The sequence below is a fragment of the Calliopsis andreniformis genome, chromosome 8 (genome assembly GCF_051401765.1).
Source record: "Calliopsis andreniformis isolate RMS-2024a chromosome 8, iyCalAndr_principal, whole genome shotgun sequence".
In the NCBI taxonomy this organism is placed as follows: Eukaryota; Metazoa; Arthropoda; class Insecta; order Hymenoptera; family Andrenidae; genus Calliopsis; species Calliopsis andreniformis.
Window position 1 is genome coordinate 905,466 of NC_135069.1, and position 27,572 is coordinate 933,037.

At 40.2% G+C, this 27,572-nt stretch overlaps 9 protein-coding genes across 16 annotated transcripts; 2 read left to right on the top strand and 7 right to left on the bottom strand.

Moving 5' to 3' along the window:
• Positions 1–463: 463 nt before the first annotated feature.
• On the bottom strand, positions 464–4,094 carry Btz (CASC3 exon junction complex subunit). Its single transcript, XM_076383498.1, has 8 exons — positions 3,845–4,094; positions 3,020–3,444; positions 2,670–2,954; positions 2,182–2,594; positions 1,755–2,111; positions 1,575–1,607; positions 1,156–1,412; positions 464–1,081 (listed from the first exon to the last, which is right to left on the bottom strand). The coding sequence occupies exons 1-8, from the start codon at positions 3,941–3,943 to the stop codon at positions 467–469; spliced, it is 2,484 nt and encodes an 827-aa protein (XP_076239613.1). The 5' UTR covers positions 3,944–4,094; the 3' UTR covers positions 464–466.
• Positions 4,095–4,855: 761 nt separating this feature from the next.
• On the top strand, positions 4,856–7,932 carry LOC143182494 (endoplasmic reticulum lectin 1). Of its 2 annotated transcripts, XM_076383508.1 has the most exons (7): positions 4,857–5,153; positions 5,228–5,401; positions 5,475–5,999; positions 6,447–6,500; positions 6,881–7,042; positions 7,111–7,350; positions 7,428–7,932. In XM_076383508.1, exons 1-7 carry the CDS (start codon positions 5,019–5,021, stop codon positions 7,671–7,673), a joined length of 1,536 nt encoding a protein of 511 aa, XP_076239623.1. In that variant the 5' UTR covers positions 4,857–5,018; the 3' UTR covers positions 7,674–7,932. The 2 variants fall into 2 exon arrangements, with proteins under 2 accessions (XP_076239624.1, XP_076239623.1); XM_076383509.1 differs by lacking the exon at positions 6,447–6,500 and having other exon boundaries at positions 4,856–5,153.
• A 19-nt stretch (positions 7,933–7,951) lies between these two features.
• Positions 7,952–8,967, bottom strand: LOC143182502 (mitochondrial import receptor subunit TOM40 homolog 1). Its single transcript, XM_076383522.1, has one exon. It carries the CDS (start codon positions 8,965–8,967, stop codon positions 7,993–7,995), a length of 975 nt encoding a protein of 324 aa, XP_076239637.1. The 3' UTR covers positions 7,952–7,992.
• Positions 8,968–9,877: 910 nt separating this feature from the next.
• Positions 9,878–10,831, bottom strand: Ift43 (intraflagellar transport 43). Its single transcript, XM_076383173.1, has 6 exons — positions 10,772–10,831; positions 10,528–10,697; positions 10,418–10,447; positions 10,314–10,354; positions 10,177–10,246; positions 9,878–10,100 (listed from the first exon to the last, which is right to left on the bottom strand). The coding sequence occupies exons 1-6, from the start codon at positions 10,808–10,810 to the stop codon at positions 9,878–9,880; spliced, it is 573 nt and encodes a 190-aa protein (XP_076239288.1). The 5' UTR covers positions 10,811–10,831.
• On the top strand, positions 9,989–26,933 carry LOC143182265 (ATPase family gene 2 protein homolog A). 4 transcript variants are annotated; one of them, XM_076383168.1, is made up of 6 exons: positions 9,989–10,107; positions 24,209–24,405; positions 24,469–24,654; positions 24,720–26,119; positions 26,173–26,436; positions 26,509–26,933. In XM_076383168.1, exons 2-6 carry the CDS (start codon positions 24,210–24,212, stop codon positions 26,836–26,838), a joined length of 2,376 nt encoding a protein of 791 aa, XP_076239283.1. In that variant the 5' UTR covers positions 9,989–10,107; position 24,209; the 3' UTR covers positions 26,839–26,933. The 4 variants fall into 4 exon arrangements, with proteins under 4 accessions (XP_076239283.1, XP_076239280.1, XP_076239281.1 ...); XM_076383165.1 differs by lacking the exon at positions 9,989–10,107 and adding an exon at positions 23,875–24,108; XM_076383166.1 differs by lacking the exon at positions 9,989–10,107 and having other exon boundaries at positions 23,875–24,405.
• On the bottom strand, positions 11,148–13,194 carry LOC143182429 (uncharacterized). The gene is made up of 4 exons (XM_076383405.1): positions 13,061–13,194; positions 12,316–12,615; positions 11,461–12,215; positions 11,148–11,373 (listed from the first exon to the last, which is right to left on the bottom strand). Exons 1-4 carry the CDS (start codon positions 13,151–13,153, stop codon positions 11,274–11,276), a joined length of 1,248 nt encoding a protein of 415 aa, XP_076239520.1. The 5' UTR covers positions 13,154–13,194; the 3' UTR covers positions 11,148–11,273.
• On the bottom strand, positions 15,222–17,732 carry LOC143182266 (bone morphogenetic protein 2). The gene is made up of 5 exons (XM_076383170.1): positions 17,483–17,732; positions 17,202–17,358; positions 16,976–17,121; positions 16,807–16,908; positions 15,222–16,728 (listed from the first exon to the last, which is right to left on the bottom strand). The coding sequence occupies exons 1-5, from the start codon at positions 17,693–17,695 to the stop codon at positions 15,739–15,741; spliced, it is 1,608 nt and encodes a 535-aa protein (XP_076239285.1). The 5' UTR covers positions 17,696–17,732; the 3' UTR covers positions 15,222–15,738.
• On the bottom strand, positions 18,095–18,693 carry LOC143182269 (uncharacterized). Of its 3 annotated transcripts, none has more exons than XM_076383174.1 (2): positions 18,264–18,693; positions 18,095–18,197 (listed from the first exon to the last, which is right to left on the bottom strand). In XM_076383174.1, exons 1-2 carry the CDS (start codon positions 18,596–18,598, stop codon positions 18,095–18,097), a joined length of 438 nt encoding a protein of 145 aa, XP_076239289.1. In that variant the 5' UTR covers positions 18,599–18,693. The 3 variants fall into 3 exon arrangements, with proteins under 3 accessions (XP_076239289.1, XP_076239290.1, XP_076239291.1); XM_076383175.1 differs by having other exon boundaries at positions 18,097–18,223; XM_076383176.1 differs by having other exon boundaries at positions 18,129–18,203.
• LOC143182267 (uncharacterized) lies at positions 18,801–23,200 on the bottom strand. Of its 2 annotated transcripts, none has more exons than XM_076383172.1 (8): positions 23,023–23,200; positions 22,342–22,446; positions 21,243–21,346; positions 19,684–19,897; positions 19,552–19,605; positions 19,347–19,489; positions 19,118–19,272; positions 18,801–19,044 (listed from the first exon to the last, which is right to left on the bottom strand). In XM_076383172.1, exons 1-8 carry the CDS (start codon positions 23,198–23,200, stop codon positions 18,987–18,989), a joined length of 1,011 nt encoding a protein of 336 aa, XP_076239287.1. In that variant the 3' UTR covers positions 18,801–18,986. The 2 variants fall into 2 exon arrangements, with proteins under 2 accessions (XP_076239287.1, XP_076239286.1); XM_076383171.1 differs by lacking the exon at positions 23,023–23,200 and adding an exon at positions 22,617–22,882.
• Positions 26,934–27,572: the final 639 nt, after the last annotated feature.

The window sequence follows — 27,572 nt, forward strand, 5'->3', positions numbered from 1 at the left end:
CCATTGTATTAAAAAGATATATCGATTTATTAACCACTTTACCAGTCGATGCTGCATGTGTCAATGCTCGATACACGATAATACATTTAACACTAGTCCCTTCTACTAACTGGTTATTAGTAGATTTCATATATGAAAGTAATTTAACAATATCGAAAGTGTAGTTTATAATATTAGCAGTAAATCGATCGAGTTCGTAGCGAAACATTATTACAAATGTGAACTACGAAATGTACAACAATATGCTGGAATTAGATAAAATCATTCCAAATATGTATTAGACACGCACACATCCAACTTCTATGGTACTACACAAATTATTTGTGAATACCAAATCACTATACATACTGTATAATAACTGCATTAAAATTACACGGCATTCCTGTTAATATAATGTATAATCATACTCACGATAATTCACAATTACGTCTTCTGCGAAAAACTTTAAAGACTGTGCAACATTTTCTCAAGCTGCTGCTTCTTCGACAACTGTACTCTCGGACGTAGTAGTTTCAACTACTTTGTTCGACTCGTTCTCGATGCTTTCCACAATGGCTGCCTGTGGTAACTTAAGCGAAATAATGTTTTCGTCGTCTATAGCGACCTTCGAAGTATCGTCGACACTTATTCCCTCTACCTGATCCGCCATAATAACTAGCGAGTCCACTGGAGTGTCAATGTTGATGTTTTTTGTATCTCTTTCTTCCTCATCGACTATGGTATTCTTTATTGCACTTGGATCTTCGATTTTTTGTATTTCTTGAACCTCCGAAATCTGTTCAGTTTGCATGTTATCGAATTGCTCCGATACGATCTTTGGGTCACCTTCCATCGAGTTAGTTTTGACATCTTGTTCAGTCTGCTGTATGTTACCGGGTTGGATCGCTTGTTGTTGCTGTGTACTTCTACCTCTTCCTCTACCACTCTGATGCTGATTTTCCGGTGGTGGCAGAATTGGAATCGCTGCCTTCGGTCGTCTCATCGGTGCCGATTGCTGCTGCTGTTGCTGCTGCTGCGCTGGACTGTAGTAAGTACAACCCTGTGGTTGAAATAGTTCTTGAGGTGGTGGAGGACGTTGTGGCTAAAAACAATTATAGATGTTTATAAAAATATAAGAACAATTTCGTATTTTTTATCCTCTTGCGATAATTATACCTGTACTGGTGGACTATATCCTTGATAGCCTTGGAAATTTGGCTGAAATGCTGGTCCATTTGGGCCAGGCACATAGTTAATTATACTAGGCGGGGCAGTCTGTGGAGAGATGAACTGTGGCGGTGGTACCAAAAACGGTGGCGGAGCGTAGCTAGCAGGTTGACCATTAGGTGGTAAAGGAATAACAGGTTGACCAGCCATAGGTGCAGCTGCTGCAGCAACAGGCGTAGATTGTTCAAAGTGTCCTTGTGGATATCCTATTCAAATTAAATACGCATTTATTGTTCTATAAGGAATAACATTCATACTTATACGATAGATAACACACTCACTTTCAGATCATGTTATATAAATATTTACGTTAAAAAATTATTTGGAAAAGGCATAAAAAATTAATATGATAAACTATTTTGTCTTACCTTGTGATTCTAAAACACCTCTTGAATTGCCAGCTAGATGCATGTACATACAAGTCATATATTAATATAAAGTCTATAATGTATTTACAACTGAACACCCAAAATTAAATTTTTACGAATAATAGCATAGAAAGGCGGTCTAAATGATTTATAAATATTGAAACATGCTTATCTTGTTACCTTGAGGAGGGAAATATCCATGCTGACCATGTTGGTTGTGTTGACTATGTTGGTTATGTTGGTTGTGTTGATTATGTTGGTTATGTTGATTATGTTGATTATGTTGATTATGTTGACTATGTTGTCCATGCTGCCCATGTTGTGGTGGATAATTCTGTTGACCAGGGTTTTCAGAAACGGTAGGACGTTGCCGCAAGCTAGAGTATCGTTTCGGTCTATTAGCAGAACTATCCTGTTGCTGTTGATTCGAATGTTGTTGTTGTTGTTGCTGTTGTTGTTGTGATTGTTGCTGCTGTTGCATTCTTGGAGGTACAGTGTTTGATCTCTGTTGATTAGAAGACTGTCCATAAAAGTTCTCTGCAAAAAGATATAATACATGTAATGTTGGATTATACATTTAGTTTGTGCATTCATGTTAAACACTTACTGTTGTGCCTTCCACTTTGATGATACTGTGCACCATCATTAACACTCAGATGTTTCATGTCATGAGTAATTTGCTGTTCCTCATCGTTTTGTATAGTACTATTCCTTTTATTCTCAGCAGTAATCGAACCTGCTCCATGCCCCTTTGGCTTAACTTCAACTGTTCTACTAGTAACCATATTGTTATTAGCATTTGTCCTGAATCCTCGCCCACGAGTCCTGCTCGCTGCTAGGCTCACAGACTCTTGGACATTCCTCTTGTTGTTATCTCTTGGAGATGTTTTCGCATTAAGCAATTTATCTGCATCCCCACCAGCTCCATTGTTTCCATTACTGCTTTGTGTGTGAGGTGAATGTTTGGCATCCTTCTTCCAGGCTGGATTCGTGGGTTCATTAGGAGCTTTATTTTCATTTCTGTAAATCAGAACATCATGATAATATTTTCGGTCAAATTAACTAGGTAGCTCTACTGTAGAAAATATTACATACGTATGAGTATTGGATGTACTGCTAAACTTTGCGTTTGGACTATCACTTTGAGTTTGCAGAGGTGGAAAATTTTGTACTTTATTTTGCGATTTATTTTTACTACTGTACCACGCCGACGAAATGACTGGTTCTTCTACATGTGTGGAAGCATTTTTATTAGGTCCTAAAGCAGGGAAATCTTCACCACTTCTATTAAACCTCCTATTTTTATTAGAAACGTTACTTCCAGGTTTCCCATATGCATCTTCATCTTCCCAGTTACGTGTATACTTGTTGGGGCCACGGCTATAAAGAATAAAATATTTAAAATATTGTGAAAATTCCATGAATTGCAAGAATAATACACTTACCCATATCTTCTTCTTCTTCTGGCTCTAGGTGGACCTTCTTCATTCCTTATATCATACCCATAAACTGCTATTAATTCTTCGTGACTCTTGGGTGCCTGTTCCTCATCATTATATCGATCATGATCCCATCTATCCTCTTTATCTTTCCATACTTTCTTCTCTTTGGTTTCTCTTTCAGTTTGTGCCTCTGCATTATTATCTGTGACTTCATCAGTTGTTCTATCATCATGCTCATAAAAAGTTCCTCTTTTTGGAATGTACTGAGGATTTCGTCTATCCTCATCATCATCTAATTTCTTTTGAGGTTTTTCTTCCTCTTGACCATCTCCACTTTCTCGTAATGCTCCATCCTGAGATTCAGCATCAGAATCTGATGGATATGTATCGCATTCAGAATCTTGGTGACCATCAGTTTGTTCGCTACTCTGTAGGAAAGATGCACAAATAAAATATAAGAGGCAGCTTTAGAAAGAAATAATAAACAGGTGTATTTTACATTTCAGAGTACAAAAAGATTTAATAGCAAATGAGAATCAGTAGAATAACGATAGTAGAATCGTGACATACGCGAGACCACTTGCCGGTAAACTGAATACAAAGAAAGTCTCTCTAGCGTACGATTATATTCAGAAGTATTACAACAGTCTACTTAATCCGCTTAATCGGGTCTTCCGCCGAACTTTCGATCCAGTTCAACAAGAAATAGAAAGTTCGATGGATAACGCGATATTGACAATCACGAAAAAAAAAGAGTATGAAAACTGAAACCATTTACTCGAAAGTCTTGAAAATATATCATCGAAAACAGAAATTGCAGCAGCTAACCTGGGTCTCCTTTGTAGCATTTAAGTCTTCGCAAGAGTCCGAGAGGTCGTCAGAACCACACGACTGATTAGATTTTCGACGTCTTCTTAAATCCGACATATTATTTCAGCTAGGAATTCTTGTTCCCGATTTATCTTGAGTTTTCTTTTACGAGAACGTGAGCGAAACGACAAACGGTAGATGACTTTTAAGGTCGAACTAGTTGAGTTGATGCCTTCTACTTCGACCAGTCCTCAATCACGATTCTCGGTCACGAATCACGGGCTATAGGCTATCAGACTATCGAGAAGGCACACCAGGTTCACGAAATTTTCAGGGCAGAAACGATCTTCTCGGATCGCTGTCAGATTACTGCTCGGTAGCAATGGCGGTTCTATAAACTTTCGAAGAGCAGACCTATTCGTTCCTTTGGAACCATTTGGAACGCGCTGTACCGACTACGGGTAATGGAATAAAACTTATTTTGCTATGTAAACCCCAATGCAGCTGCCTTCCTTGGGAAGTGGCTGATGTTACTTTAATGTGGAATTGCAGATTAATTTCATGCATAATCCATGAAATACGATTTAATTGATTGCCGCGAGAATTCGAATTTTTACATGTTGTAAACGCCACCTGCGAAGTTTTCGGTCTCTTCTTTTACGTCTAGTAAATACGTGAATTTTATTTAGAGTTTTGCTAAATAGACATCGTAATAGAACTTTTTTAGGAATTCCTCTAACACTATCTTAGGGAACTAAAAATTCTGACATCTTAAAACCTACTAAAAATAATTCAATATAAACTAGACAAAATGACTAACGAATGATTGCTTTAGTTTTTAAGTACTTTTCTTCATTCCAGCGAATTGTATAGAATCGTCTTGCAATGCTGTAGGAAAATCGACCACGTATGCTGTTCACGTGATACAATATTACTGGAGTTAGCCAAATACATGCATCACTCTAATTTGCTGAAAATAGTGTTAACCTTGCCAGAAAATTATTTTGACTCGAATATGCTATAGTAGCATCTATTTAACGTATCAATAAAAGAGATACCCCTTTTTAATTGTGTAGCAGTAACGCAGGGTAAACGTCAGTGTTTGAGACCTTACTGTCACCGTAAATTTATAAACATCGCGAATACACTTTTTGAATTAGAACTATGGTGAAATAATAGTGATTTTGCAAAAATGTGGTTGCACTATAGAATTTGTACTGTGTTTTGTATCATACTTGCGTTTGCATACTGTCACGACTTCAGAAATTTCGATGATACGGTTCTCTTCAAAATCAATTGGCCTGGAAAAACCAGTTCAGAGTTGTTAGTGAGTATTAATATAGAAAAACATTATGATACTTTGAATCTTAAACATTGATTAAATTTATTTATGCCTCACAGGAATTCCAAACAAATGTAGAACCTTATTTGATAACAACTGCAAATAATGAACAGTATCGGTGTTTGATTCGTGATACTACAGAACAGGAACAAGATGTTAATGAACCATATTATGGGCCAAATCCCATAGAACTCTTATCTCCACTATTCAATGAGGATACTTGTTCTTATAGGGTTTGTATCATTGAAATGATTGCTATTGTAGTTATACAAAAGCATTTCTTTTACATAAGATTAATTCATACAGCTTGAATCTTATTGGACGTATGAATTATGCCATGGACGGTATGTACGTCAATATCATGAAGATAGAGATGGTAAAAAGGTGAAAACACAAGAATATTATTTGGGTACCTTTGATAAATTACAAGAATTAAAGCTCTTAACAGAATATTCACAAAGAGATACAAGGCCTTCTAGGAAAGCTGACATACCAGTTAAAAAAGTTGATGGAATCAATATGCCTTATGTTGAAATTGAAATGGGTGATGGCACTGTTTGTGCAGTGACTAACAAACGAAGAAAAATTAAAGTTTTATATGTTTGTTATCAGCATGGTAAACACGAATTATTTTCATTAAGGGAACCCTCTAGTTGTGAATATGAGGTTATTGTGCTTTCTCCTTTGCTATGCAATCATCCTGACTATAAGCCACAGGATACAGGAGAGAATGAAATTAATTGTTTACCAGTTAATAATGCACCAAGGAAGCCAAGATCTCTTCTTGAAATGGAGCTTGAAAGTTTGAAACTGAGACATCAAAAAGTGACGGTAAAGCCACCTTTTGTACACATTTTGTATTCATTTATTTTTTTCTAACTATGCTTGCATTACATGTATATAGTATTATTTAAAATAAAATAAATACTTCCATATTTTTTTGTGTATGATAGTAATAATTTTTGATAATGATTAATGTAAAACATATGCAGAATATTTTTAAATAAAGTTTTAATATTGTGCAATACACTTTGCTAATATGACACACTAGGTCTTATCCAATTGTAGAAAGTTGTTTTTGTTAATATTTATATTTCAGACTGATTAAAATGTTTTAGTTATATTAAATTTTAAGTTTCTGTAAAGAAATAATTTTTTTTTATTTGTATAATTGTATCATGTTATAGCTTTTTTAGCTTAATGTTAAATAGTTATTGTTTTATTTATCATTTTAATTTCTTTACCGTCTATATACTGAATTAATTATTTGTTGCACAGGATGACCAGCTGCAGAAAGTCTATGCGATCCTCCATGTAGATAAGGAGGGCCAGGTCAGAATATTTTGTATTTTTGGGAACAGGCTAAAGTGCTTGGTGGTTCTTGTCATTTATTGTCATTAATGTGTCTCATTCTGTCCCTCCCTTTTCTACATATATTTGTTTCCTTTGAAATTATACATTTTTCCAAACTAGTGTTATAATAACTAGAATTCTCTTGCAACACCTCTTGCAACACAATCTTCTCTGCTTTACATCTTCACAGCTTAACTTGCATACATATACCTTTCACATAAATTCCTAAAGGTCTCTATTTGAAAAAGGTAGTTTCTAAAATCATCATTTAAAAAATGTGAAAAAAGTCACATTATTAACATATTAACGCATTAATCTTATTTCGAATAACAATTTAATCGATTTTACATCTATTTTAGGACAGCGAAACGCGTGTTAGAGTTGAAATACATCCGGTCGATGTTATCGATAAACATAGCAGTATCGAAGATTCTATAAATGCGTTAGCGGTTCAAGGTATCAGTCCAGCTGAAGTCAGCCCTGTTAAAAACTTCTTGAGCGGCAAAAATTGTTTACACGGGGTAAGCATTTTCCTTTTTGTTGTATAAATTAAATGTTTAAACGAGTTACACATTGTAAACTTAAATAGGGTAATGGCTGGTGGAAATATGAGTTCTGTTATGGACGTTCTGTAGTTCAATATCATATAGAACGCGATGGCAAAAAGACGATAGTCAATCTCGGTAAATTCGATAAGCAGAAGCATTTAGAGTGGATCGCTGCGCATCCACACAAAAAGCCAAAATCACCTGAACTGCGAAAACAACTTAAACATTTTTATAGTGATGGAACAATTTGTGATAAAACTGGCAATCCAAGACAAACTGAGGTACAGATATAAATAGTCAATTTCATAAGCTAATCAAAGTAACTTGAAATCTTCATTATCAATCGTGTAATTTTTAGGTGAAATTAAGATGCGTCGAGAGTCCCACGACAAGCCCCTCGAGAGTTTCTCTCTTCCTACTTGAGCCCAAAACATGTGAATACGTTTTGGTAGTTGAATCACCGATAATCTGTGATATTTTAGAATACGCTGATGAAAATGGTTTGCTTAATGACAAGTTTGAAGTAAATTTCGACAAATTGAAAACTACTGCTTTCCACGAGTACGATGATTTAGATGAGAGGATAGCGAACGGGGATGACTAAATTTATATTTGTGTATAGGCTCAGGGCGTTAGATAAAACTTTCATTTTGTAGAATATACGAGTATGTTATAATAAGAGTTTTCACGTGTACAGAACACAGTCTTGTATATAATGCTCGTACAATTATAAAAATTCTTCAAATCTACTGCGCTTATTACATATTGGTATCGATTATCGTACATTATAAAAAGCAATGGAAAAGTTTTATCACTTTGTAGAATTTCAAAAAACTAATAAAATCTCCTTACATTAATCTCCATTTATCTTCGATATTTTATGCAAGGCAACCATGATAGCAATTAACCGAGCTGATACATTATCATTGACCGATGTTAAGACCAACGCCCACGCGAAATTGCTGTTTACTATGATTCAAAAGACCACTAATGACTAGCGAAGATTCCGATATCGGATATAATTTTTTTTCGAATACACCACCGACAGAGGTTTCCGAATTAACGATTCCGCGGAAAATCATGTCTGCGTACGGAACGTTTACTTGGTAAACTATAGTGGCGATTGAATGATGCGTTCGTACGTTTGTTTCTAACTCAACGCCAAGTTCCAGCTGTGGACTAGCTTTGCGGTGGTAGCACACGTGCAAGCCCGCCAAGCCCAACGTAGCAGACAACGTAGTAGGTCCTGTGCTGTACCTAAAAGCTACGCACATGACTGTTTGTAGGCCACCAGGTACCTTAGCACCTTGTAAACAAGCGATTTCTGCACCCAATGCAATTCTGGACGTGATCGATTGCAGATAGTGCAGTACTACCGTTTCTTGCCATTTCATTAACTTCGGGTTCGCTAAGGTCAACGCCACCGTAAAATCGTTTGAGCGATACTCCAAACTAGAACTTGACGCTTTACATTTACCATCGGCGATTTGCGCTGATAACTTATACCTAAATCGACAGCCTAACGTGTGCACAAGCGACGCAGTTAAGTTCCCATTCGGCGATATTTCGCCTGCTACAACTGGGTATCGTTCGTTTAGGCCAACCATCTTCGTACCTACGTATTTTGCACCGAATTTATAACCGGAAGGCGTTACTGAGCTCAGAGTAATAGTGTGAGTCACGTCGAAGTGTTCACTCAGTATCTTCTTGATCGTTAGCCTGGCTCCTTCAAAATTCTGTGGGTATATATCTTTCACCTTTTTATGCAGGTCTTCGAAACTGCCTGGATTTCCTGGTCCCCTATCCTGCACTTCTACACATGGTATACAGTCTTCTTCTTCTTCGTTTGACACTACCTTCGGTTCTTCCACTTTCTTCGATGCATGCACCATACCCATCGTGGCACATTAATCTCTCCGAGTAAACTTAGAAGACTCTATTCTTTGGATGTTTCTTCATTTTATACTTTATGCAAACATGCTGATACAATATGATTCTAACTTAGGCAGATTATTATTTCATGTTCCTGCCAATTTCAAAGTCGATGCATTGACTCAATAATCGAGCAGCCCACTTGATACACTCGATTGTGATCACGAATCGATTCTCGTTCGTAGTTGTTACATTTCACCGCTAGATGGTCTCACACTAAAAGGTTTAAACATGTATTTACGTAAAAGTTCAATAACTAGTATAGGTAAATTTTGTTTATACGAAGAATTAAGTTTACATCGTTTAATATTGTGTAGTAATAGAGAATGTGGTTTTCATTTTTTGGAAGGATTAAGCATCAAACTCATAAAAAAGATGGTGTTTCTCGCAAGTGCTCGAGCAGACATGATTTCCTTTATATAGGAGAATCGAAAGAGCTCTCTTGGAAGTGTGTGCTAGTGATGGCACAGCTGAACATTGATCGCTAACGTAGAAATTGTGGCAGATCTGCTCAGTGGGTGTTGTCACGTGGTCGCTTCAAGTAGCTTGTGTTCGGCTCCCGATTGCGCGTTCAAGTTCGTGGTTGAATTAACCTCGAATTTGCACGCCTGCACGGTTGAGTCTTCACGTCGCTCCTCGAACTACCGCGATTTCCAAATTGGGGGGCAAATCGAATAGGTCAGACGAGGTTGTAATTTGTCGCTTCCATATACAGGCACTGCAGAAAGCAGTATGCCATGTTTTTTGGAACTATTTTTTCACAAGTAAAGCCTATACAGGTATAACAAAATAAGCATGATATTTTATTACAAGAATATTATATTTTGATAGTTACAAATGTCATATATCGTTTATTACATAATTCATTCATTGATTTCAGGTAGGAATTTTATTTTGCGCTTCGCTATTAATGTCAGAGGCAACTTGAGTGAAAAGAAGATTCCAGTTCCACACTTCATCCGGTTCTTTTGTCAAGTCTTCGTTATACAATTTCTCTGCAAGGAAGGAGAGGTTAACACCGTTCAGAGATGTAAATGCAGCATTTTTCACCAAATCCGTGTCTAGTTCCTTGTAAGCAGCTACTCTGTTCACGTTGATTCTATCAGGTAAGTCATAAAAACATTAAAAAATCCTTCTTAAACATTTTATAAATGAGAACATGAAATACTACGTACGCCGATGTACTTATATCAATCAGTGCGTTGTCTTCCTGAATTTCTTCTATATCTGGTATGACAGGAATGTCTAAATAGCAAACTATTCATTAGCTCTTGATCTAACCCTTGAGGTAAGATTACAAAAAGGTTCTTACCGTCGGTCGGTTCATCTTTTTCTGCTCCTCGGAAACGTTCCCTAAGAAATAGTCTGTTAGTGATTATGTTGATCTCACTTTCTAATTTTGCTTATCATACTCACTGTTCCATAATAATCGAGGCTCCTCGCGATCTGAAAACAGTTGATAAGGGTACATGCAAAATAGTAAAATACTTATTTCGAAATGTATGGCACAGTCGCAAATATCTTACTTTCCGCTCTTCAATTCATCGCCCCATCCCGTTTTTCTGGTTCGCGGCGGAGCTACAGGTTGTTGTGATTTTCCAGACAACGGCACAGGGCTATCCAGGAGGTCATCATCGGATTTTGAATCTTCCTGTATAGTGGTTTGCGTTGATCGTCTGCCGAGACGGGGTAGAAGCTAAAATTGAATCATGTTTAACGACGATTCGAGTATGGCAAGTATTTCTTGAACAATAGAAGCACAGAAGTTACCTTTTTTGAGGTGATTTCCAAGTCCGCGGCCCAATCCATGTTTGAGAATGAAATGTTCTGATTGCGTGGAACGAAATGCTCCGAGAAACTTATGTTTGCAAGCGGTAACCATAACAACTGACACGCGCCGTTGAATCGACTTGGCTACTTCGTCCTGTATGTACTCGGCTGCTCCCACCTTTCACTTAGGAAACAGTGTGAGGAACGTGACTGGAAACTTCGTACATACTCACGAACAGCGTGCTCGAAACCGGTTCCAGACTTTCGTCGGTTTTCGGTGTAGGCGCGTGTTTTTGAAACTCACTCTAATAAGTGACTCATCCAAGCGTCTCAAAAGTGGTAGGATATACACAAATATAACACAGAGAAGTTGAATTAATCATGTTGTATTTGCATCGTACAAAGTTTTCCTAAATGCTTTACAATAGTTCAGTAGTCCCCTTATGAATATGTTTTGCAGATACTTGGGTGTATTAAGAGCAACAAGGAAAAACAGTAAATGCTAGTAGTACTTGGTGTCGTCTATCTGCCGCTGGTACTCTTCATCATCTGGATTTGCTTCGCAATCATTGTCGTTGTTCGGCGGTCTCACTCCGTTGTATCTAAGGAAAATGGGTTCGTTCCAGCTGATTTATAGTCGATATTAGCCAGTAGAAATGTTAAGTGATCTAAAATTGAAGTTTTACCACCTAGAGAAATCTCCTTTGCATAGTCTCCAGGGTAATACGTCTATCCTTTCATGTAGTATAGGCGATATTTCTGGACTGACAAAGTTCGGGGTTCCAGCACCGGAACCACGGGTCAGAAGTTTCCTCCTGCGATCGTAACAGCAATGTTGAGCGGCTGCGCTTCCACTTCCTTGCGTTAGCAAAGAGCGCACGCAGTAGGCAGCTCCCGGTTTATAGACGTCGAGTCTTTGTGAATCGCCGCTTACATCTCGCCACCTGAAATACTTCTTTAGCTTCTCGTCCCAAATTTTATCGTCGTAAAAAATATTACTAGGGTATTGACACGGGCACGCGGGTAACGTAGACAAACCACCTAGGAAAACCTTCTCGATCTTATCCCTGCTGTTCAACCACTTCTGACAGGGATCTTCATTTGTCGCATTCACAAAATTTAACTCCTTCAAAATATTCTGACCATCAGAAACGTTTCTCAGGCTCTGGAACAATTTGCTCAGGAGAACGCTCAAGCTTTCATGAAAAGTAAGTTGATCATCGATGGAAGAATAAATTGCAGATAGATGTGTTTCTTCCATGAACTCGTTGCTCTCGTCGATCTCGTCTTTCTTCGATCGAGTCTTCATCCAAGAGGGTACGTTCGTATCCTCGAGTTCGATCTCATCCGACAGGATTCGTTCGTCATAGGAATCTATTAACTCAGATCCTGATAGTTCATCCTGATAAACGTTCTGATTTCTTTTTGTTTCATTGAATGATTCCTATGTTAAAATAATCGTGGCTATTTATCTTCATTATTCTTTAAAATGAATAAGTTCAGAAGATCAGATCATATACTAATCATATACTAATTGGTATTACCTGGATGTTATCCAATTGCTCGCGCGGGTCTTCTGCTTTCGTTACAGTGCCAGCAGAATCTCGATTCTCCCTCGTAGCATTATTTTGTGGAGGAAACCCTTTGATACACGTCGCTCGGTTTCTACAACGACGTCGTTTCCGGTGCTTTGCATGTCTCGTTGGGAACGTCTCTTCATCGACTACTTGGTTGTTACGCTTGTTTCTGATCGGAATACTCAACCAAAAGGGACGAAGGAATTTTGAGATCGATTCTTCGGTGAGAATTTCTTCTAGATCTTGATTCGTTTTATCGTAGTCCAGCTATACAAACAAATAAGACCTTTTAGAAAAGAAAAAGGATATAAGTCTGGCGCGAGTGATCGAGAGAAGTAAGATCGTAGGCTCGAGTCAGCGGCAGTAGCTTCGACGTTTGCGACAGAGAAGGGCAGCGGTCGGCACGAGATCAAAAGAGACCCGTGTTTGGCTCGTGGATGAGATACGGGGATTACACAGGGAAAAGGGCCGCAGCGGTACACGTTGGAATGGAACGGAGCGGAATGGGATAAGATCCGAGGGACAGAAACGTTTCTACTTCTCGGAAGCGTGCGTTGCGAGATCGTTTCCCATTCAATGGCGTAGCAGCTGAGCAACGCGCCGTTGAATTTTCAGTTTCCTGTCTTTGATTCCACCACTTAGAAGTTACAAATAATCAGATAGTGTTGGCTGCCGCAAAATTGAAGTTCCATTAGCAAATAAGGCTACTTACTTGATTACTTTTTCCATGTACAAAGGAAATAGATGGAACCGGCGAAGAGACGAGCATCCAGCAGATAAGGGCCAAAATTCTCATGTTTGTCATCCACGATCAACTCGTACAACGTTCGTCGAAATGCATCTTTGACAAATATTCCAGTACGCGGAGTTCTAAATCGCTGTCACCTAGAAGCAACTAACGGACCCTGTCATTGACACTGTTTTCCATAAAATCGATGCACTCAATTGACATCTCGTCTCTGTGATCATTCAAAGATTCTCCTTCGGTGGCACGAGAATGTTACGCAGCTCTGGTGTCGTCGGCTCCTTTGTTTACGAATGCTTCGCGCGTCAGGAGTGATCGACAAGCCTGAACAATCGTTCGTGTCAGTTTAACTGTCGATACCGTCGGTATGTCGTGTAAGTGCAGACGATAACGCAACGGGAGAGAGATAATGCGCTGAAAGAAAACGCGCGAAACGAGAAGAGGAAGCGAAAGGGAAGAAGAAACGCGGTTTATAGAAGCCACGAGGCGCGCACCGTTCAAAGGCCTACTACTATATGTATAGTTGTGAACCGGCGAAGTTTCTGTCCCACTATAATGGCCAGCGGTAGTAGTGGAGAGACTGGAGAGGTAGCGCGCCGGATGACAGAACACTACGTCATTGTACGGCCCATACAGTTCACGGCTTAGGGTTTCTTACTTAGCGGCAGCCGGCCCTGCGTATCGGTTTTCTCTCTTGCCGTTCTTTTGCACCGTTCCGCTCTTCTCCCTATCCCCCTTTGCTCTACGCCAACCTAGCCTACCTCCTTCGACCTGACGACGCATCTTTTCATCAACATTCTCCACCCTTTCAATAGCCACGTTCACGTAGCGCGCTTTCATAGTCAGTTTATCCGGATATCGCATTTACATAGTGCACAATACTCTAGTTACGACTCGAGACTTTCTACGTCTTACAATTAATGTTCGGAGTTCGTTCAGGACTGTTGGAACGGGCAACTGCTGTCAGCTCGATAATTACGTAAACGAGAAGATTGTGCGTTAATACACAAACCTGCCACGTGTCGAACAAAACACGTATTACGATCTCCAAGATCTAAATACAGCGGTGGAATGCAATGGAACGCGTTCCAGTTATTTTTAGGTGAGCAGAATCGAAAATACACTCGCCACGGATTAAATATAACTGGAGATGCACGCGCGTGGAATGCAGTACGATGGCACGCGAACGATCGGTCGCTCGCAAACACGCGAATTCTCGTATCCAGAATCGCGACTCCCTTTCATCGCGGGTCGCCTTATTTACCGTCCGCGTGTTTTCGCTCGAACCTCGGGAATTCAGGATAGCTAGAACAAGAAGCGAGGATCAAGAACCTAAAATTATTCCCGGACAAATTGGCCGGCACTGTAGGAGGCGTGGGCTGGAAGTTTATGAGCGTGCAACAATTCACAAGAGAGCTAACAAGAAAACAGGAAGAAGACGCGCGGTTGATCGAATGATTTCACTTAATCGCTTGTAATTTTGCACAATTCTCTGAAGCGTCTTCAATCTGGGGTCGATTCACAGGGATGCCACAGGGATGCCAGAGGAATTCAGCGAGGTCATTAAACTAATCTGTTTACCTTCTTTTCGGCCAAATACCAGAAATGGAATAAAATGAATGCTAAGAGCGTCATTGGACTACAAAAAGAAGCAGGAGAAAAATGAAAGGAAAAAAGAAATTCGGAAGCACGCGTGTAGCGTGAGCCAGGAACTTTTATGGGTGGACTCGTGATTCTCGTTTGGCTTCGTTTATTTACTGGTAGATTGTCGGCAGAGGATTAGGAGAGGCAAGGGTGAAAGAGACAGCATTTAATACCGGTAGCGCTAACATTCCTCGACTGCCTTTCTGCATCCAGCGGCGCCAAAGTCATCGTTACCGTCGTACCGATTTTATTGGTTCGCTCGTGAAATTTACATCTCGATCCCACCGTTCCAAGTTTTCGCCAAAAAACTACTTCACTGTCACTTAACTATCTACCGACCACGATTCGTTCACCTGACTTTATTTATTCGAAACTCCGGCTTTTATTGGAATAAACTACTTTTCACGAATGATTAAATAATTTGATCTCTGCTCCAAATATAAAACTCAAAGGGTCGAAGAAAATGTACAACCATAAAGATGCGTCTGTTTAAATATGTGTTTTTTTTATTTGATCGTAATTAAAATATAAATAATTCTAACGTATAAGATACAGCATTATATACAGTGTTTGGATTCGACCAACTTCCTACCTGTGATTATAATAATTTAACGACGATACAGATACGATACGGACACGTGCAAATTGTTAATACGCATGATCCTACGCGAATTTAGGAATGTTCTTATGTACAAAATCAGGATGTAATTAAACAGCGATCACGAGGCGAATCTCTAGGAATGACTCTCGTTCTAACGCGTATAAAATCAATTTTATGTCACACATGCAATCTCTCTCTCTCTCTCTCTCCCTTTACATTTTTCTTCTTACATACACACATTCAATCTTCCTCTTATTTTCTCAATATCTTCTATGTACTATGACTTCTTCGGTAAAAATATTTTATAAAAATATGCTCCGAAAAAAGGCAAGACATGTTTCTCCGATTTTCTTTTGAGAATTCTGCATTTGTTGCAAGAAAAATTTGAAAGACAAGATTCTTAACGACATCCGCAACGATCCGCGATCATATCCTGATACACCTTGAGGACGACGTTCTCGTTGTCGTCGTAAAATAGAATAGTGGTGCCCAGAAGTTTGGTGGGAACGCAACAAGGTCTCTCGACTCCCTTAACCAATCCCATTTTGTGGACAATTCCTTGGATGGTAGCGTGATTGGTCGGTTGTTGGTCTTGACTCAACGGTGATTCGCATATGCCTTTACAGTGATAAGCAGAGTAGCCAAGGGGAGCAATGATGGACGAGGAAAGGCCAATTTCTTTAAAGTCTACGTACAGCTCATGTCTAGAGCATTCTGTGACATTCTGCTGAACAGATGCATGGCTCTTGGTCGATCGCTTCTCGCGACGATCAGTCACGTTTGACCGAAACATCGGTCTCTGGCGGATTCTTCGTCCTGACTTTTGTCGGCGCATCGCTCTTCTGTATATACTCATCGATGTCAAAGGGACACTTTTGTAGAACTTCATGGAGGAAGGCATAGTTTCTCTGCGATGGCGCTTGAAAACATCCGCGGTGTTCTGGTTCCCTCCACCTGTCTCTGCTAGCATGTCAGATTCTTCTTTCTGCATTCTCTTCTGTCTTTGAAAGAATTCAGACTTGTTCCCGTTCTCCCACCGAGCTTCCTCCAGCTGACCTTTCTTTCTATCGCGTCTTTCCAGATTTTTATCGCTGTACTCCTCCTTCAGATCGATTTTTTCATCTTCTTCATCGTAAGATAAGTCTCCTTCAATTTCATTGTTGCTAGCACCATAAGCATAGTAACGAGGAACCGTCTTCTTATCGCCTCTGTGATCCTTCCCATCGTCATCGAACAACACCAGAATAGGCTGCTTACTGTGATGATACTCGTTCCGCCTGGAAAACTCCACGTTCACATGGTCTTCGAACAAAGTGGAAGCCGTCACCAGGAGTCCGAGGTTTGGCTCACCGCTCAGCCAAGCGAGAACAGCTTGTTTCACGTTGAAGATCTAGAAAAAAGCAGCATGCAAGCACCTCAATACATTTGGAATACATTATCTGTTTTCTGATACTGTAACGAGACTTACTTGCCATCCAAACGAATGAGCTTCAACATATCTGACGTTCAGTAACTTGTGGAGATCTGGGACGTCTAGACTCCTATCATCTAAGACTTGATATACTCTTATCTGAAGGAACAAAGGTACGTTATACAGGATTTGTTAGGATGAAAAAGAAATGTTGGGAAGTGCTCACCAAGTAATAGGGAGAAACAAGTGCAGATGGATGCATAGCCTTCAGAAGCATTTTCTTTCGATATAGATGCAACTCTGCCTCTAACACAGACTCGTTTACTTCCAGTCCTGTGATGTTGAAGAAGTAGAAGCGAGACATTGAAGTGTCTGTGTAAAAAAACTGCTATTTTAGTAGAAGTTCCGAGCTGAAATGGCTTGCATAGAAGTTAGCAAAATGATATACTTACCTCTTTCGATGAAACTGCGAACAACCTTGGCATTATATGGATTCCTTCCTCGGGTAACACCACTGGAATCTGCAACGTTATTGTACAGCTCCACCATAAACTGTGGGGGTACTTTGTGACGTCCCATTTTCTCACCGTGACTCCGAATACCGAGGATCTGTAACGATTTTATTGAGTGGTTAACCGATGGCTGGTATCCAACACATATTTCATCCACCGCTAATTTTGGCGTTCTTTCACTAGATTCCACAACAAATAAGCACAGTTACTGAAACACCGACCTGTTGCAGCTTCGCCAAAGCTTCACCTCTGCGAGCATCGTGCTCATTCCCTTCGTTCAAGTCCGCCAGGGACCAAGAACTCTCCAGTTCTCGTTCATCATCAGTCTCGTGGTCTTCTAAGAAATCTGTTGGGTGGGCGGCTGCGTCGAGGAGCTTGATCAGCAGCAGTAACGCCAAGAAAGGAATAGGAACCCTTCCCGTCATCACCTTCATCTATGATTTGCTTGCAAGAGTCAGAGATATCGCAGATGTGCTCTACTTTTCGGACTCCTCCGAACGCGAGCGCGACTCGCGCGGAAATGTTGGCGGCAATCTCAGATTTGTATCGAGGAATACCCCACTGACGACGTCCAGTATCGAGCAAATCCGTGTTGAGTCTTCAATAATCGTCTGCTCTTAACGAAAACGACTTGGTTCGAAACGACGAATCGAAGGAGATCGCGTTCCGTGGAAGAAGAAGCCGGATACCTTCTGTGTTAGCGGAGAGGAGGTTTGCCGAACCGAACGGGACGCTAAGTAGCATATGGGAGATCTTGGCTGCGAGGAGTCACCTTTATGCTATGCCGGGAGTTGCCTCCCCCGCGTTGCTCCCCGCAACGACATCAGCTTCTCTCACGGGACACCGATGCGACGCGATTCAACGCGGCTCAACGTCGTCTCGCATTGACAATTCGCGTCCCCACTAGTTAGTCGTACCAATTCCCTTCTCGATCGTCTTCAACTTGGTCCATTAAAAAAATTCTTTAGTAAAAAATAAGTAGGAGAATGAGAGACACGATACCTTTTGGAGACGAACAAATCGGGGGATGAGTGAGACGATGACACTGCGAGGCTATTAAAAAAAGCTCCGCTTCCTAAATTCCGTAGATTCGTAAGTGGCGAGTTATGTGGCCCCGCGGCGATATTTAGATGTCGCGAATAATCGGTTGTTTTCCTACGGGGACGATGACGGATCGCGAGCAGGGTGTCAGCGTGTATTTCACGCCTACACGTTCGAAGATCGAGCACCGCGTCGACCTCGTTCTTTTTGCTGCATTGCTCGAACGAGCACGAGACGCGGAATGAGAACGAACCAGGGAATCGTTTGGCGCTATCTACGAAATTGGCTAGCGCCATTAGAAAATGGATTCCTGAAATTTATTTAATCTAATCTTAGCTTTTGTTGCACGGAAGTCGGTAGTTTACGTCGCAAGGAGAACTAACGATAAAACTAGAACTAATCCTAAACGACGGTTCCGCCTGTTTCTGGCTTTTTCGTATGCGTGGCTCGATTACCGTTAAACGCGATGATAGTGGCATTAATTAAATAAGTCTGATCTAATTTTAGGTAATCAGTAGTGTTTTCTACAAAGTCATCGTACATTTATTAATTATACCAATACACGGCGGATGTAGGAACATCGAAACGGTAGTTTGCTTTACGCGGCGCTTAAAATAGTTTATAAATCGCAATGTTCCGCTGGTCATTTGGATCGAACAGACTTCTTCATTCTTTTTATCCTATTTAAACGCAGGCACATTGAGTGATTTGAATAATCTCCCTCTTTGATCCTCGACGAGTCCTGAAACAAACGAATACAGAAAATGAATATTTTATTGAATCCTCCACGGTTGATTGGCAAAATAAAAGAATACCTATACTCGTGAACTTTGAATCTAGCTGGAGTGCAAGTATGTTGCTTCGAGTATAAACCAGCCAAGCATATCGATGGCTCCTTTTTATCTCTCAACATGCACATTTCCGTTTCGTTCCCCGGACACGTCCCAACGCACTGTCCAACGTTAATTTGCTGTAAACGAGCAACGCAGATCAAAAAGTCATCACCATTAGACAACCGTGATATTATACCAGAGAAAATCTTACCCGAACGACCGGCCTAACGTCTGTTGTATTCGTTCCGTCCTTAATTTCGACTTCGCTGAAGTCGAGAACGGTTTCCATGTGATCCATTTTGTGACAGGTTCCAGCGCAACCACATTTCTCAATCACTTGGTATACTTCGTCCCCTGAAAGGAACATACAGATTTCTTGAAATTATTGTACATCGAAACTTCTATCTCCTACGTACCATTCGGACCCTTAATGCTAACTGTGCTGTTCCTCACTGGTTTGCAGCCAAGATCTTTTAAAAAATAGAACGATGTTATTGGTAAAAGCCAAACGAAATTGTGTTAAGAAAAGGACAAGAGAAACTATATACCTTTAGCACAGTGTCCCATACATACTCCAACATCCATTATGGCTTGATGAGGAGTGCCGGAATGTACTAGATGTGTAAGGGATTCGCGTCTACAGGATGAATCCACGGTGCACTCGCAAGCTTCTATCACTTCGATAATACGAACGCCTTGAATTGTCGATACCCTCTCCAGTTTTGCAGCTCTTGATCGGCAATGCGACTCCGGGAAGCATTTCTAACAGTTTAAAAATTGAATTGCAATATATTGATCCATCGAAAAGAAGAAATTTGAAGAATTTAGTATTCGTGAAAAGGAGAACACGCGTCTGGAATGTTGGTACCGCGTCATAACGAACGCTTTATCGATGGCGGATGTTAGGGAGCTTGCAATTCAGGGAATTTATTCTTTATTCGCGTCGTACGTTTGCCAACACCACAGTATCGAATTTATAATATTCACGCGGTTCGTTATCTCGGGTTCGGACGATTCTCTTCGGTACTCGATTTCTTTCTTGACACGCGGGCCATTTAATTATCCTCGCTGCGGGATAACCGACCGTTATCTTTGTCCATATAACCAGTCGAGCAGTTCTACCATCCCCTTTCCTCCTGTCCCTTTAACCCCATCTCTCTGAAGCGATATTTCTGGCTAAGAATATTTTCTAACAAATTTTGTTCTCAGATACATCCATCGTCGAGGTCCCAGGAACGCGAATCGGGAATTTAGTAGCCGGTTAAGCAGGCACCGGATCGGTGACCCGGCACGGTTCGACCTTCCAAGGACGCATAACACATCCTCTCCTTCTGCATATCGCGTGCAACATTTCTCCTTCTCAGAGCTTGTTCCTTTCCTGCGGCGTGGGTGCTGCACGATCGTGAACCACCGATCAGGTTGCATCACGTGACGAAAATAGCTTTCGTCCTGGCCCAGGAAGGAGAAAATGCACGGGAGTTCATTCTCGTGTTGTTTGCAAAACATTCCAAAAGATTCAGCCACCGATAAATCTATTACGCATCTCTAGCATAGATATCGAGGAAATAATTTCCAAGGAACTACAGAATCGACTGGTCGTAGACAACCTAGACTACCCTATCGTTATCCTAAATCAATTTTTCATGAATAAAAGAAAAAGCGTGTAAAGTGTGCATGACCATCAGCCAAGTTATGTGCATCTCGATACGGTATGGGGTGCACTCGCCGTAAAAGTCGCGAAGATCGTACGATCGCGCGATGCTGGCGTGGCCGCATTCCAGCTGGCGGATTGGTCGATCCCAGGCGTCATAAATCTACATGACGTTCCTGCCTTTTTCGCCCTTTGTATAGCCCTTGGCATACGTAGCCCGCCGTGGCAACGTACACCGCAGTATCTTTTTTTATTTGCGAATTTGGAGTCTGATCGGTGTCTTTTTTCTCTCACTCGAACACCCGCTGGAATTCTTCAATAGCCGATCTCGGGATAGGAATGAGGCTTTGATAATCAAACTTTTAGTTCGTTTTGGATCGTAAGAGAATCGCTAATTCCCGAAAGATTGCTCTCGACTAGAAAATGCATTCCAAATGAATCTAAAGATAGATTTACCTGAACCACAGGTCGACTCGCGTCTCCTGGATCATCCAGAACGTGCCGCGGACATAACTTGCGACAGTGACCGGCATCGATCTGGATCACTTCTCCCGATATTCCTGGAAGCAAAGAAAAGCAAAGAGCTGCGAAAGTTTGACGGTACGGAATGTGAGGCGAAGTTCAATGAAATTTCGGTGTTGTTGGCTGCACGGCTGCGACGCGACGCGGGTTTCGCGTGCGAGAAATGAGACGCGTGTAAATCCGATGGCGCCGTCGGGTAATGCTTGCGATCGCCGAGCAAAATTTACGGGTTGTATCGCATTAAATAAGTTGACAAGATATAAGAAGAGGGGTAGAATCGTGTATAGCGTAACGGAGCTATTTTTGGCGCGAACGCGTGGGACACGCAGAATGCGAGGATTTCTCGGTGAATCATGCTACCCCAAGCTTTTGCTCACTCCCTCGCACCTTTCTACGTTTTCTTCCTATAAATGGTATTATTCAAAATTTCAAACTGAAACTTTTAGAACGCTCCTGGGTGATATTCAAGGATCACAGACACGTCGACGAATCGAATCGTTTAATTGACAATTGATTTCAACTTGAGGGGTGGTTGATCCTTCGATCGCTTCGCAGAATAGGGCTTCGGCGAAGTATTAATTCACCAAAGGCTTAATTTTCTGAGAATCTCTTATTCGATGATCGATGTACATATAAGCGCTAATTGATCTCTATGAGCCGACAAACAGAATCGTAACGAGATCGAACTGTCATCGATGTACGATTCCAACAATTCTCGCGGCGCTTTGACCTGAACCTGTAACGGTGCGGGGGTTAAATGTTTTCAACGTAGGAACATGACACCGTCACCGGATGCTCCATCCTCTCGATCGGCGTCAATTGATTGAACACCCGATATTAATTTACCGGATCTGATCTAACGGCAAGGCCACCAGCGTTTACCACTTACGAACATGGGGCGGCGAGACGAGGGGAATTTACGTTTGGCTCGTTGCTAAACTGCAACTCGTGAGAAAATGCTTCCTTAGGATTCTCTAGGACCGCGATGCTTCTGTTCAAATCGAATACACATAATACTTGTTAATTTGCTTACCGTATCCGACGTCAATCATCTTTTCGTGTCTCGCACAGCACACATGTTGCCTGGCTTCTTCCCTGCGTACTCTCGCCGTGAAGCCGAAATTGGTCTCACCGGTAGCTGAAACAGAAGCGTGCCCCGATGGCAGCAGCAAGTCAGACTATGGCCTTTCTTTCGAAACGCCGTTTTGCATCGGGATAACATAACTTTTCAGTAAGTTTCGTCGATCAATGAACGATCAAGAAAGCAGAGAGGATGAAGGAAAAAAATAAAAGAGCGATAGTGCCTACCTAATCGCAAATTGACGAGGCAAAGTAAGGTGAAGCCACCAAATACGGCCCACCGACCTCTCGTGATTCGTATTCGCATCAGTACGAGTAGAGGTGGACGTTATCGGACGCGATTTACCGTAGCCGAGCGACGAAGATCCAGAAAACGAGCGATGTTACCGAGACGCTCGGTCTTCCTCCTAAACCGACCGAGGTTCGGGATCTCTATCGACGGAAGAAAAACGTAGGCGAAATCTGGCTCGCGACACGAGAACAAATCGTGCTAATTTCTCACAGTGATCGTTATCTCATTCAACTCTACGTATGCCCGAATGACTAGAGAAGATTCGTGGTACACGTTATTACTGGCTGGATTCTCACGTAGGTACTGGACGCATGCAAAAGCGGTAGTCCAGAGACGACGCACCGCGTGATCGATCACGATCGGTTGTTGCCCACGCAGGTTGCGATCTGCGAGAAGACTGGCCGTCTGGAAGCCGCTGGATCTCGCTCAGACGGAGAGGCGTCCGGCTGACAGGCGGATCTCTATTAATCTCGTTTGGTACGGGAACGTCGGCCCGCTTCGTGACGGCTGGCCCGTCCATCCATCGGTCTTTTGCCTCTTTGCCTGCCCCGCGATCGCTTGATGCGCCGCGCCGACACGGCCGATCTGCCTGATTTTATGCTCCACCGAACCTGATTCATCCCGCCTGTATCACAACCTTAACATTCCAACTCATTCGATATACTTTTCCCTCCTCTCACCTTTCTCTTTGCTTCCCTTGCATTTAATTGCATTATCTAACAATACTACCTGCTTCAGAAATCACCGCTTTTCGATAGCAATTCTCTTGGTTAATTCGATATTGATTCAAAGAATGAACCCCTGTTCGGAAATCTAAGTAGTACAGGTCACTCCCCTATCGCTGAAGACTCGCCAGATTGCATCAGAAGATCTAACTGAAAACTTCATATGAAGTAATTATCCCTTTGAAATAGCTATTCTTTGGAAACCTAAAGAAATCTTCTGATTTCAATCGTATTTCATATTCTTCACTTCTCCTGTCGCATTGAATTAGAAAAATTCATTAATTAGATTATCGCTACCCTTCAGTCACCTGCTCCTCCTCTGTCTGATTCTTGCCATCCTCGCTCTATCTCCTTTCTCTCTCAAGGAAAGAGAATTGAAGAAGAGGAATCGAGGGTAGAGGGTAGAGGAGAAAGGTCTTGGGCTTGTATTTTCAGTTGTCTAAGAGAACATTTTTTCAATTAAATTCGTAAAACTTTTCACCGAAGAAAAGTTTTAGTAATGAATCTCTCGGCCTGTTCTTCGGCACTTCAAAGGGAGGCCATGTGTAGTAGTGTACTTAAGATACTGTCTGTACACGAACGCGCACGTGTGTATTACAGGGAGTTATTTCATTCTACTTTTTTAACGCTATGTATGTTAAACGGACCCTGACAACAAACATTTAACATAATTGTGCACATTTTTGCGTATTATTAAAAAAATGTACGTTTCACTTTGCGATGATAGTTCATGCGTAGGACATAAGGGATTCATAGGTTATGTTATCAAAATAAAACGTATCTTATGGACTGTGTTCTTCTAGAATGGCTTCGAAATCGAAAGAAAGTGGAAGGAAAAGTCTTTCTCCTTGGATAACATGTGAAAAATGTCATAGTACATTGTCACAAAAAGACGTAATAGAACACGATACTAATTGTCCGCCTAACCTGAAAAACTGGGTGCACGGTTTCATTACCAATGGTACTTTATATAGTACCATAGAAGTGTACAAATCCCAAGGTATATATATTATTATATTCGTTACTAATTCTATATCTCTTTACATGAATATTTTTTGCATAGAACAGCTAAAGAATATTTGTGAGAGAGCATTGGATGACATGGTATTTGTATCACAGTCAGCTCTACAACTATGTGAAATTGCATTAGCAGATCATGTTCTTGTAACTACCAATGAAAGTACAGTTGTTAAAACAGCATGGCCAACAAAAGACAAGTCTTTAACAAGTGTTTCATTAACAAAACATGGTAAATATTACATGAAAGTGTATTGAATGATAAACATAAGAATTTTAATGATATCTTCCTTACAGCAATAGAACTTAATAATCTTCAAGGTCTAGTTAAGATTAAGAAATTAAATTGTTCTATTAAGGTTGCTAAAGAATTTGTAATCTCTAGCACTGGAAAACATTGGATGCCAGAAGCATCTACAGAACTTAATATAATATTAAAAAGTTATAATGAACAAAAGATATTTTCTGTTGGCAACAAAATCAGTGTACCTTTTTATGGAAAACGATTAATCTTTAAAATTATTCAAATTATACCTGATGAAGGTACAGATAGAAATTTATCTGAACAGTTTCAACAATTGAATATATCAATGGATCAAGAACTTGACATCAAATTCTATAAAGCTTTCTATAATACAAAATGGACTATTTTAAAAGATGAAGGGAATGAGCAACAAGAACACAAAAGAGTCAAATATAGACTAGAAGATGTTGGTGGATATGATAGTCTAATAGAAGATGTTAAAGATGTTCTTGATCTTGCTCTCGGTAGATGCAGAAGTGTCGGAAATTTTTACGTTAGTAAAGGAATACTATTATACGGTACTGCTGGCGTCGGTAAATCTATGATTGCCAATGCCTTGTTATCCTATTATGATCTTAGTTCCTTTGTCATTTATAGTTCAGATATATATAGTAAATCCCTAGGCGAAACGGAAGAAAGATTAAAAAATATTTTTATGGAGGCAAAAACGAAAGCTCCAAGTATTATATTAATTGAAGAAATCGATAGTTTATGTCCTAAGAGGAGTACATCGAGCACTGATCATGAAAGAAGAGTTCTTGCGCAACTAATAACACTTTTCGACGACATACAAAATACAAACGAAAACGTTGTAATACTGACCACTACATCGAAACTCGATTTTGTGGATAGTTCTTTAAGAAGACCTGGCAGAATAGACAAAGAATTTGAAATTTATGTGCCCACACCATCAATACGCGCAGAAATACTTAAAAAACTATTGACAAAAATACCAAACTCGTTATCCGCGGAAGATATAACAAATATCGCTTTCATCACTCACGGATTCGTCGGTGCAGATTTGTACGGTCTATGTTCTCAAGCAGTTTTAAATGCTGTAAAACGTCAGCAGAAAACAAATTCAGTTTCTGAAACTTTAAAGCTGACATTTTCGGATTTAAATCATGCTTTGATTTCAATTAAACCATCAGCCATGAAAGAAGTTTTAATAGAAGTACCTGACGTTCGGTGGTCAGATATCGGAGGGCAAAGTGATTTAAAGTTCAAATTGAAACAAGCTGTTGAATGGCCTCTACGTCATCCCGAAGCATTTCTGCGAATGGGTATAACTCCACCAAAAGGAGTCCTGATGTTTGGCCCACCAGGTTGTTCTAAAACGATGATCGCAAAAGCTCTTGCAACAGAGAGCAAAGTCAACTTTCTGAACATAAAGGTGAAAGACTAATGTTTGCTTTTTAAGCAAAAAAATAAAAAGGTTTTTTACAGGGACCAGAATTATTCTCAAAATGGGTGGGCGAATCTGAGAAAGCTGTGAGAGAAGTATTTCGAAAAGCTAGACAAGTTTCACCTTCTATAGTATTTATCGATGAGATCGATGCTCTAGGAAGTGAAAGGGGTTCTTCCTCTAATACTGGAAGTAATGTACAAGAACGAGTTTTGGCGCAATTGTTAACAGAACTCGATGGAATCACTGCGTTAGGAAGTGTTACCTTAGTTGCGGCCACTAATCGACCCGATAAAATTGACAAAGTCAGTTACACTTTAAACAGTTTATATTTAATAAATTCTTTTCAGTTACGTAAAACGTATATTTTTCTGTAGGCACTTCTACGACCTGGTCGTTTAGATCGCATAATATACGTACCATTGCCGGACGACGAAACTAGACAAGAAATTTTCAATATAAAGTTGAAAAATATGCCGATCGCTAAAGATGTAAATATTCAAGACTTAGTAGAGTTGACAGAAGGATATTCTGGAGCGGAAATTCAAGCTATATGTCATGAAGCTGCTATGAAAGCACTCGAAGAGAGTTTAAATGCAGACATTGTTACAAAAGAGCATTTTAAAGCGGCATTAGCTATGATTACACCCCGAACTCCCCCATCTTTACTTACTTTGTACAATGATTATATAAATAAAAAATACTAACGACTAAAATTAAAAAAGTTAAATATTATTTTTGTTGAATTCTTGTCTTTCTATAAGATTTCAACGAAAGAGATTCTATAAGATTTTCAAAGAAAGTAAAGTAAAACTGTATTCAATGTTTACGTTATGTGTATTTTCGTAGACGACGAATACCTGTGATCGCTATCCCCTCCCCTTATCTATTAGCGCGTTGCTAGTTACTCGAGCAGAGAGGTCATTTTAGTGACGATCGGAGAGTTGGGATGTTTACCTGTTCCCGTGTCGTCGTTTTAAAGACTACTTGTGCATTTATTTAATATTCAGTATTTAGATTTAACTTTAAAAAATTATATACATTTGAAAAATCTGCAGATATTTGAATTGTAGTCACGTGACTACTGCGCATACGCAATTACGTCATTGCTATCGCGCATGCAGATCGCGCATCTAACAGTTTCCTGGTTTGTTCGCGCGCGTTGACATGTCGAAATTGTCTCTTGATTTTTCTTTGATTTTCGGTAGAATAGTTGTCTGAATTTGTATCATTTTACTCAGTTTTAATTTCGTTAGCTTCAGTGTTTCGGTTTTTGTGTTTTTGTGTGATTTGTGTTATTGAAGACGCCTTGAAATAAAGAAATTCAGGTACGTGAAGGTGATCGTAATTTCCTTGCTCTGAGAATTTCGCGAACGAACTCTTTTTTTTTCGTATTATTTCTATGTAATATGATTCTATATATTTATTTTAATTTTTTGTT

Coding starts and splice junctions, on each gene's coding strand:
- Btz (XM_076383498.1), bottom strand. CDS start 3,943: ATGTCGGATTTAAGAAGACGTCGAAAATCTAATCAGTCGTGTGGTTCT. Junction 3,445..3,844: donor ATGCTACAAAGGAGACCCAG/GTTAGCTGCTGC, acceptor TCTTTCCTACAG/AGTAGCGAACAAACTGATGG. Junction 1,413..1,574: donor AGGTGTTTTAGAATCACAAG/GTAAGACAAAAT, acceptor TAATTTGAATAG/GATATCCACAAGGACACTTT.
- LOC143182494 (XM_076383508.1), top strand. CDS start 5,019: ATGTGGTTGCACTATAGAATTTGTACTGTGTTTTGTATCATACTTGCG. Junction 5,402..5,474: donor AGGATACTTGTTCTTATAGG/GTTTGTATCATT, acceptor TAATTCATACAG/CTTGAATCTTATTGGACGTA. Junction 7,043..7,110: donor GCAAAAATTGTTTACACGGG/GTAAGCATTTTC, acceptor AAACTTAAATAG/GGTAATGGCTGGTGGAAATA.
- LOC143182502 (XM_076383522.1), bottom strand. CDS start 8,967: ATGGGTATGGTGCATGCATCGAAGAAAGTGGAAGAACCGAAGGTAGTG.
- Ift43 (XM_076383173.1), bottom strand. CDS start 10,810: ATGGATTGGGCCGCGGACTTGGAAATCACCTCAAAAAAG. Junction 10,698..10,771: donor TGGAAATCACCTCAAAAAAG/GTAACTTCTGTG, acceptor ATTCAATTTTAG/CTTCTACCCCGTCTCGGCAG. Junction 10,101..10,176: donor ATTGATATAAGTACATCGGC/GTACGTAGTATT, acceptor CTTACCTGATAG/AATCAACGTGAACAGAGTAG.
- LOC143182429 (XM_076383405.1), bottom strand. CDS start 13,153: ATGACAAACATGAGAATTTTGGCCCTTATCTGCTGGATGCTCGTCTCT. Junction 12,616..13,060: donor TACATGGAAAAAGTAATCAA/GTAAGTAGCCTT, acceptor TTGTTTGTATAG/CTGGACTACGATAAAACGAA. Junction 12,216..12,315: donor AGCAATTGGATAACATCCAG/GTAATACCAATT, acceptor ATTTTAACATAG/GAATCATTCAATGAAACAAA.
- LOC143182266 (XM_076383170.1), bottom strand. CDS start 17,695: ATGAAGGTGATGACGGGAAGGGTTCCTATTCCTTTCTTGGCGTTACTG. Junction 17,122..17,201: donor TCGCAGTTTCATCGAAAGAG/GTAAGTATATCA, acceptor TTTTTTACACAG/ACACTTCAATGTCTCGCTTC. Junction 16,729..16,806: donor CTCATTCGTTTGGATGGCAA/GTAAGTCTCGTT, acceptor GCTTTTTTCTAG/ATCTTCAACGTGAAACAAGC.
- LOC143182269 (XM_076383174.1), bottom strand. CDS start 18,598: ATGGCGCTAGCCAATTTCGTAGATAGCGCCAAACGATTCCCTGGTTCG. Junction 18,198..18,263: donor GATTTGTTCGTCTCCAAAAG/GTATCGTGTCTC, acceptor ACCAAGTTGAAG/ACGATCGAGAAGGGAATTGG.
- LOC143182267 (XM_076383172.1), bottom strand. CDS start 23,200: ATGGACGGGCCAGCCGTCACGAAGCGGGCCGACGTTCCCGTACCAAAC. Junction 19,898..21,242: donor CGAGTCGACCTGTGGTTCAG/GTAAATCTATCT, acceptor TTAAACTGTTAG/AAATGCTTCCCGGAGTCGCA. Junction 19,273..19,346: donor ACGTTAGGCCGGTCGTTCGG/GTAAGATTTTCT, acceptor GCTCGTTTACAG/CAAATTAACGTTGGACAGTG.
- LOC143182265 (XM_076383168.1), top strand. CDS start 24,210: ATGGCTTCGAAATCGAAAGAAAGTGGAAGGAAAAGTCTTTCTCCTTGG. Junction 24,655..24,719: donor TGTTTCATTAACAAAACATG/GTAAATATTACA, acceptor TCTTCCTTACAG/CAATAGAACTTAATAATCTT. Junction 26,437..26,508: donor GACCCGATAAAATTGACAAA/GTCAGTTACACT, acceptor ATTTTTCTGTAG/GCACTTCTACGACCTGGTCG.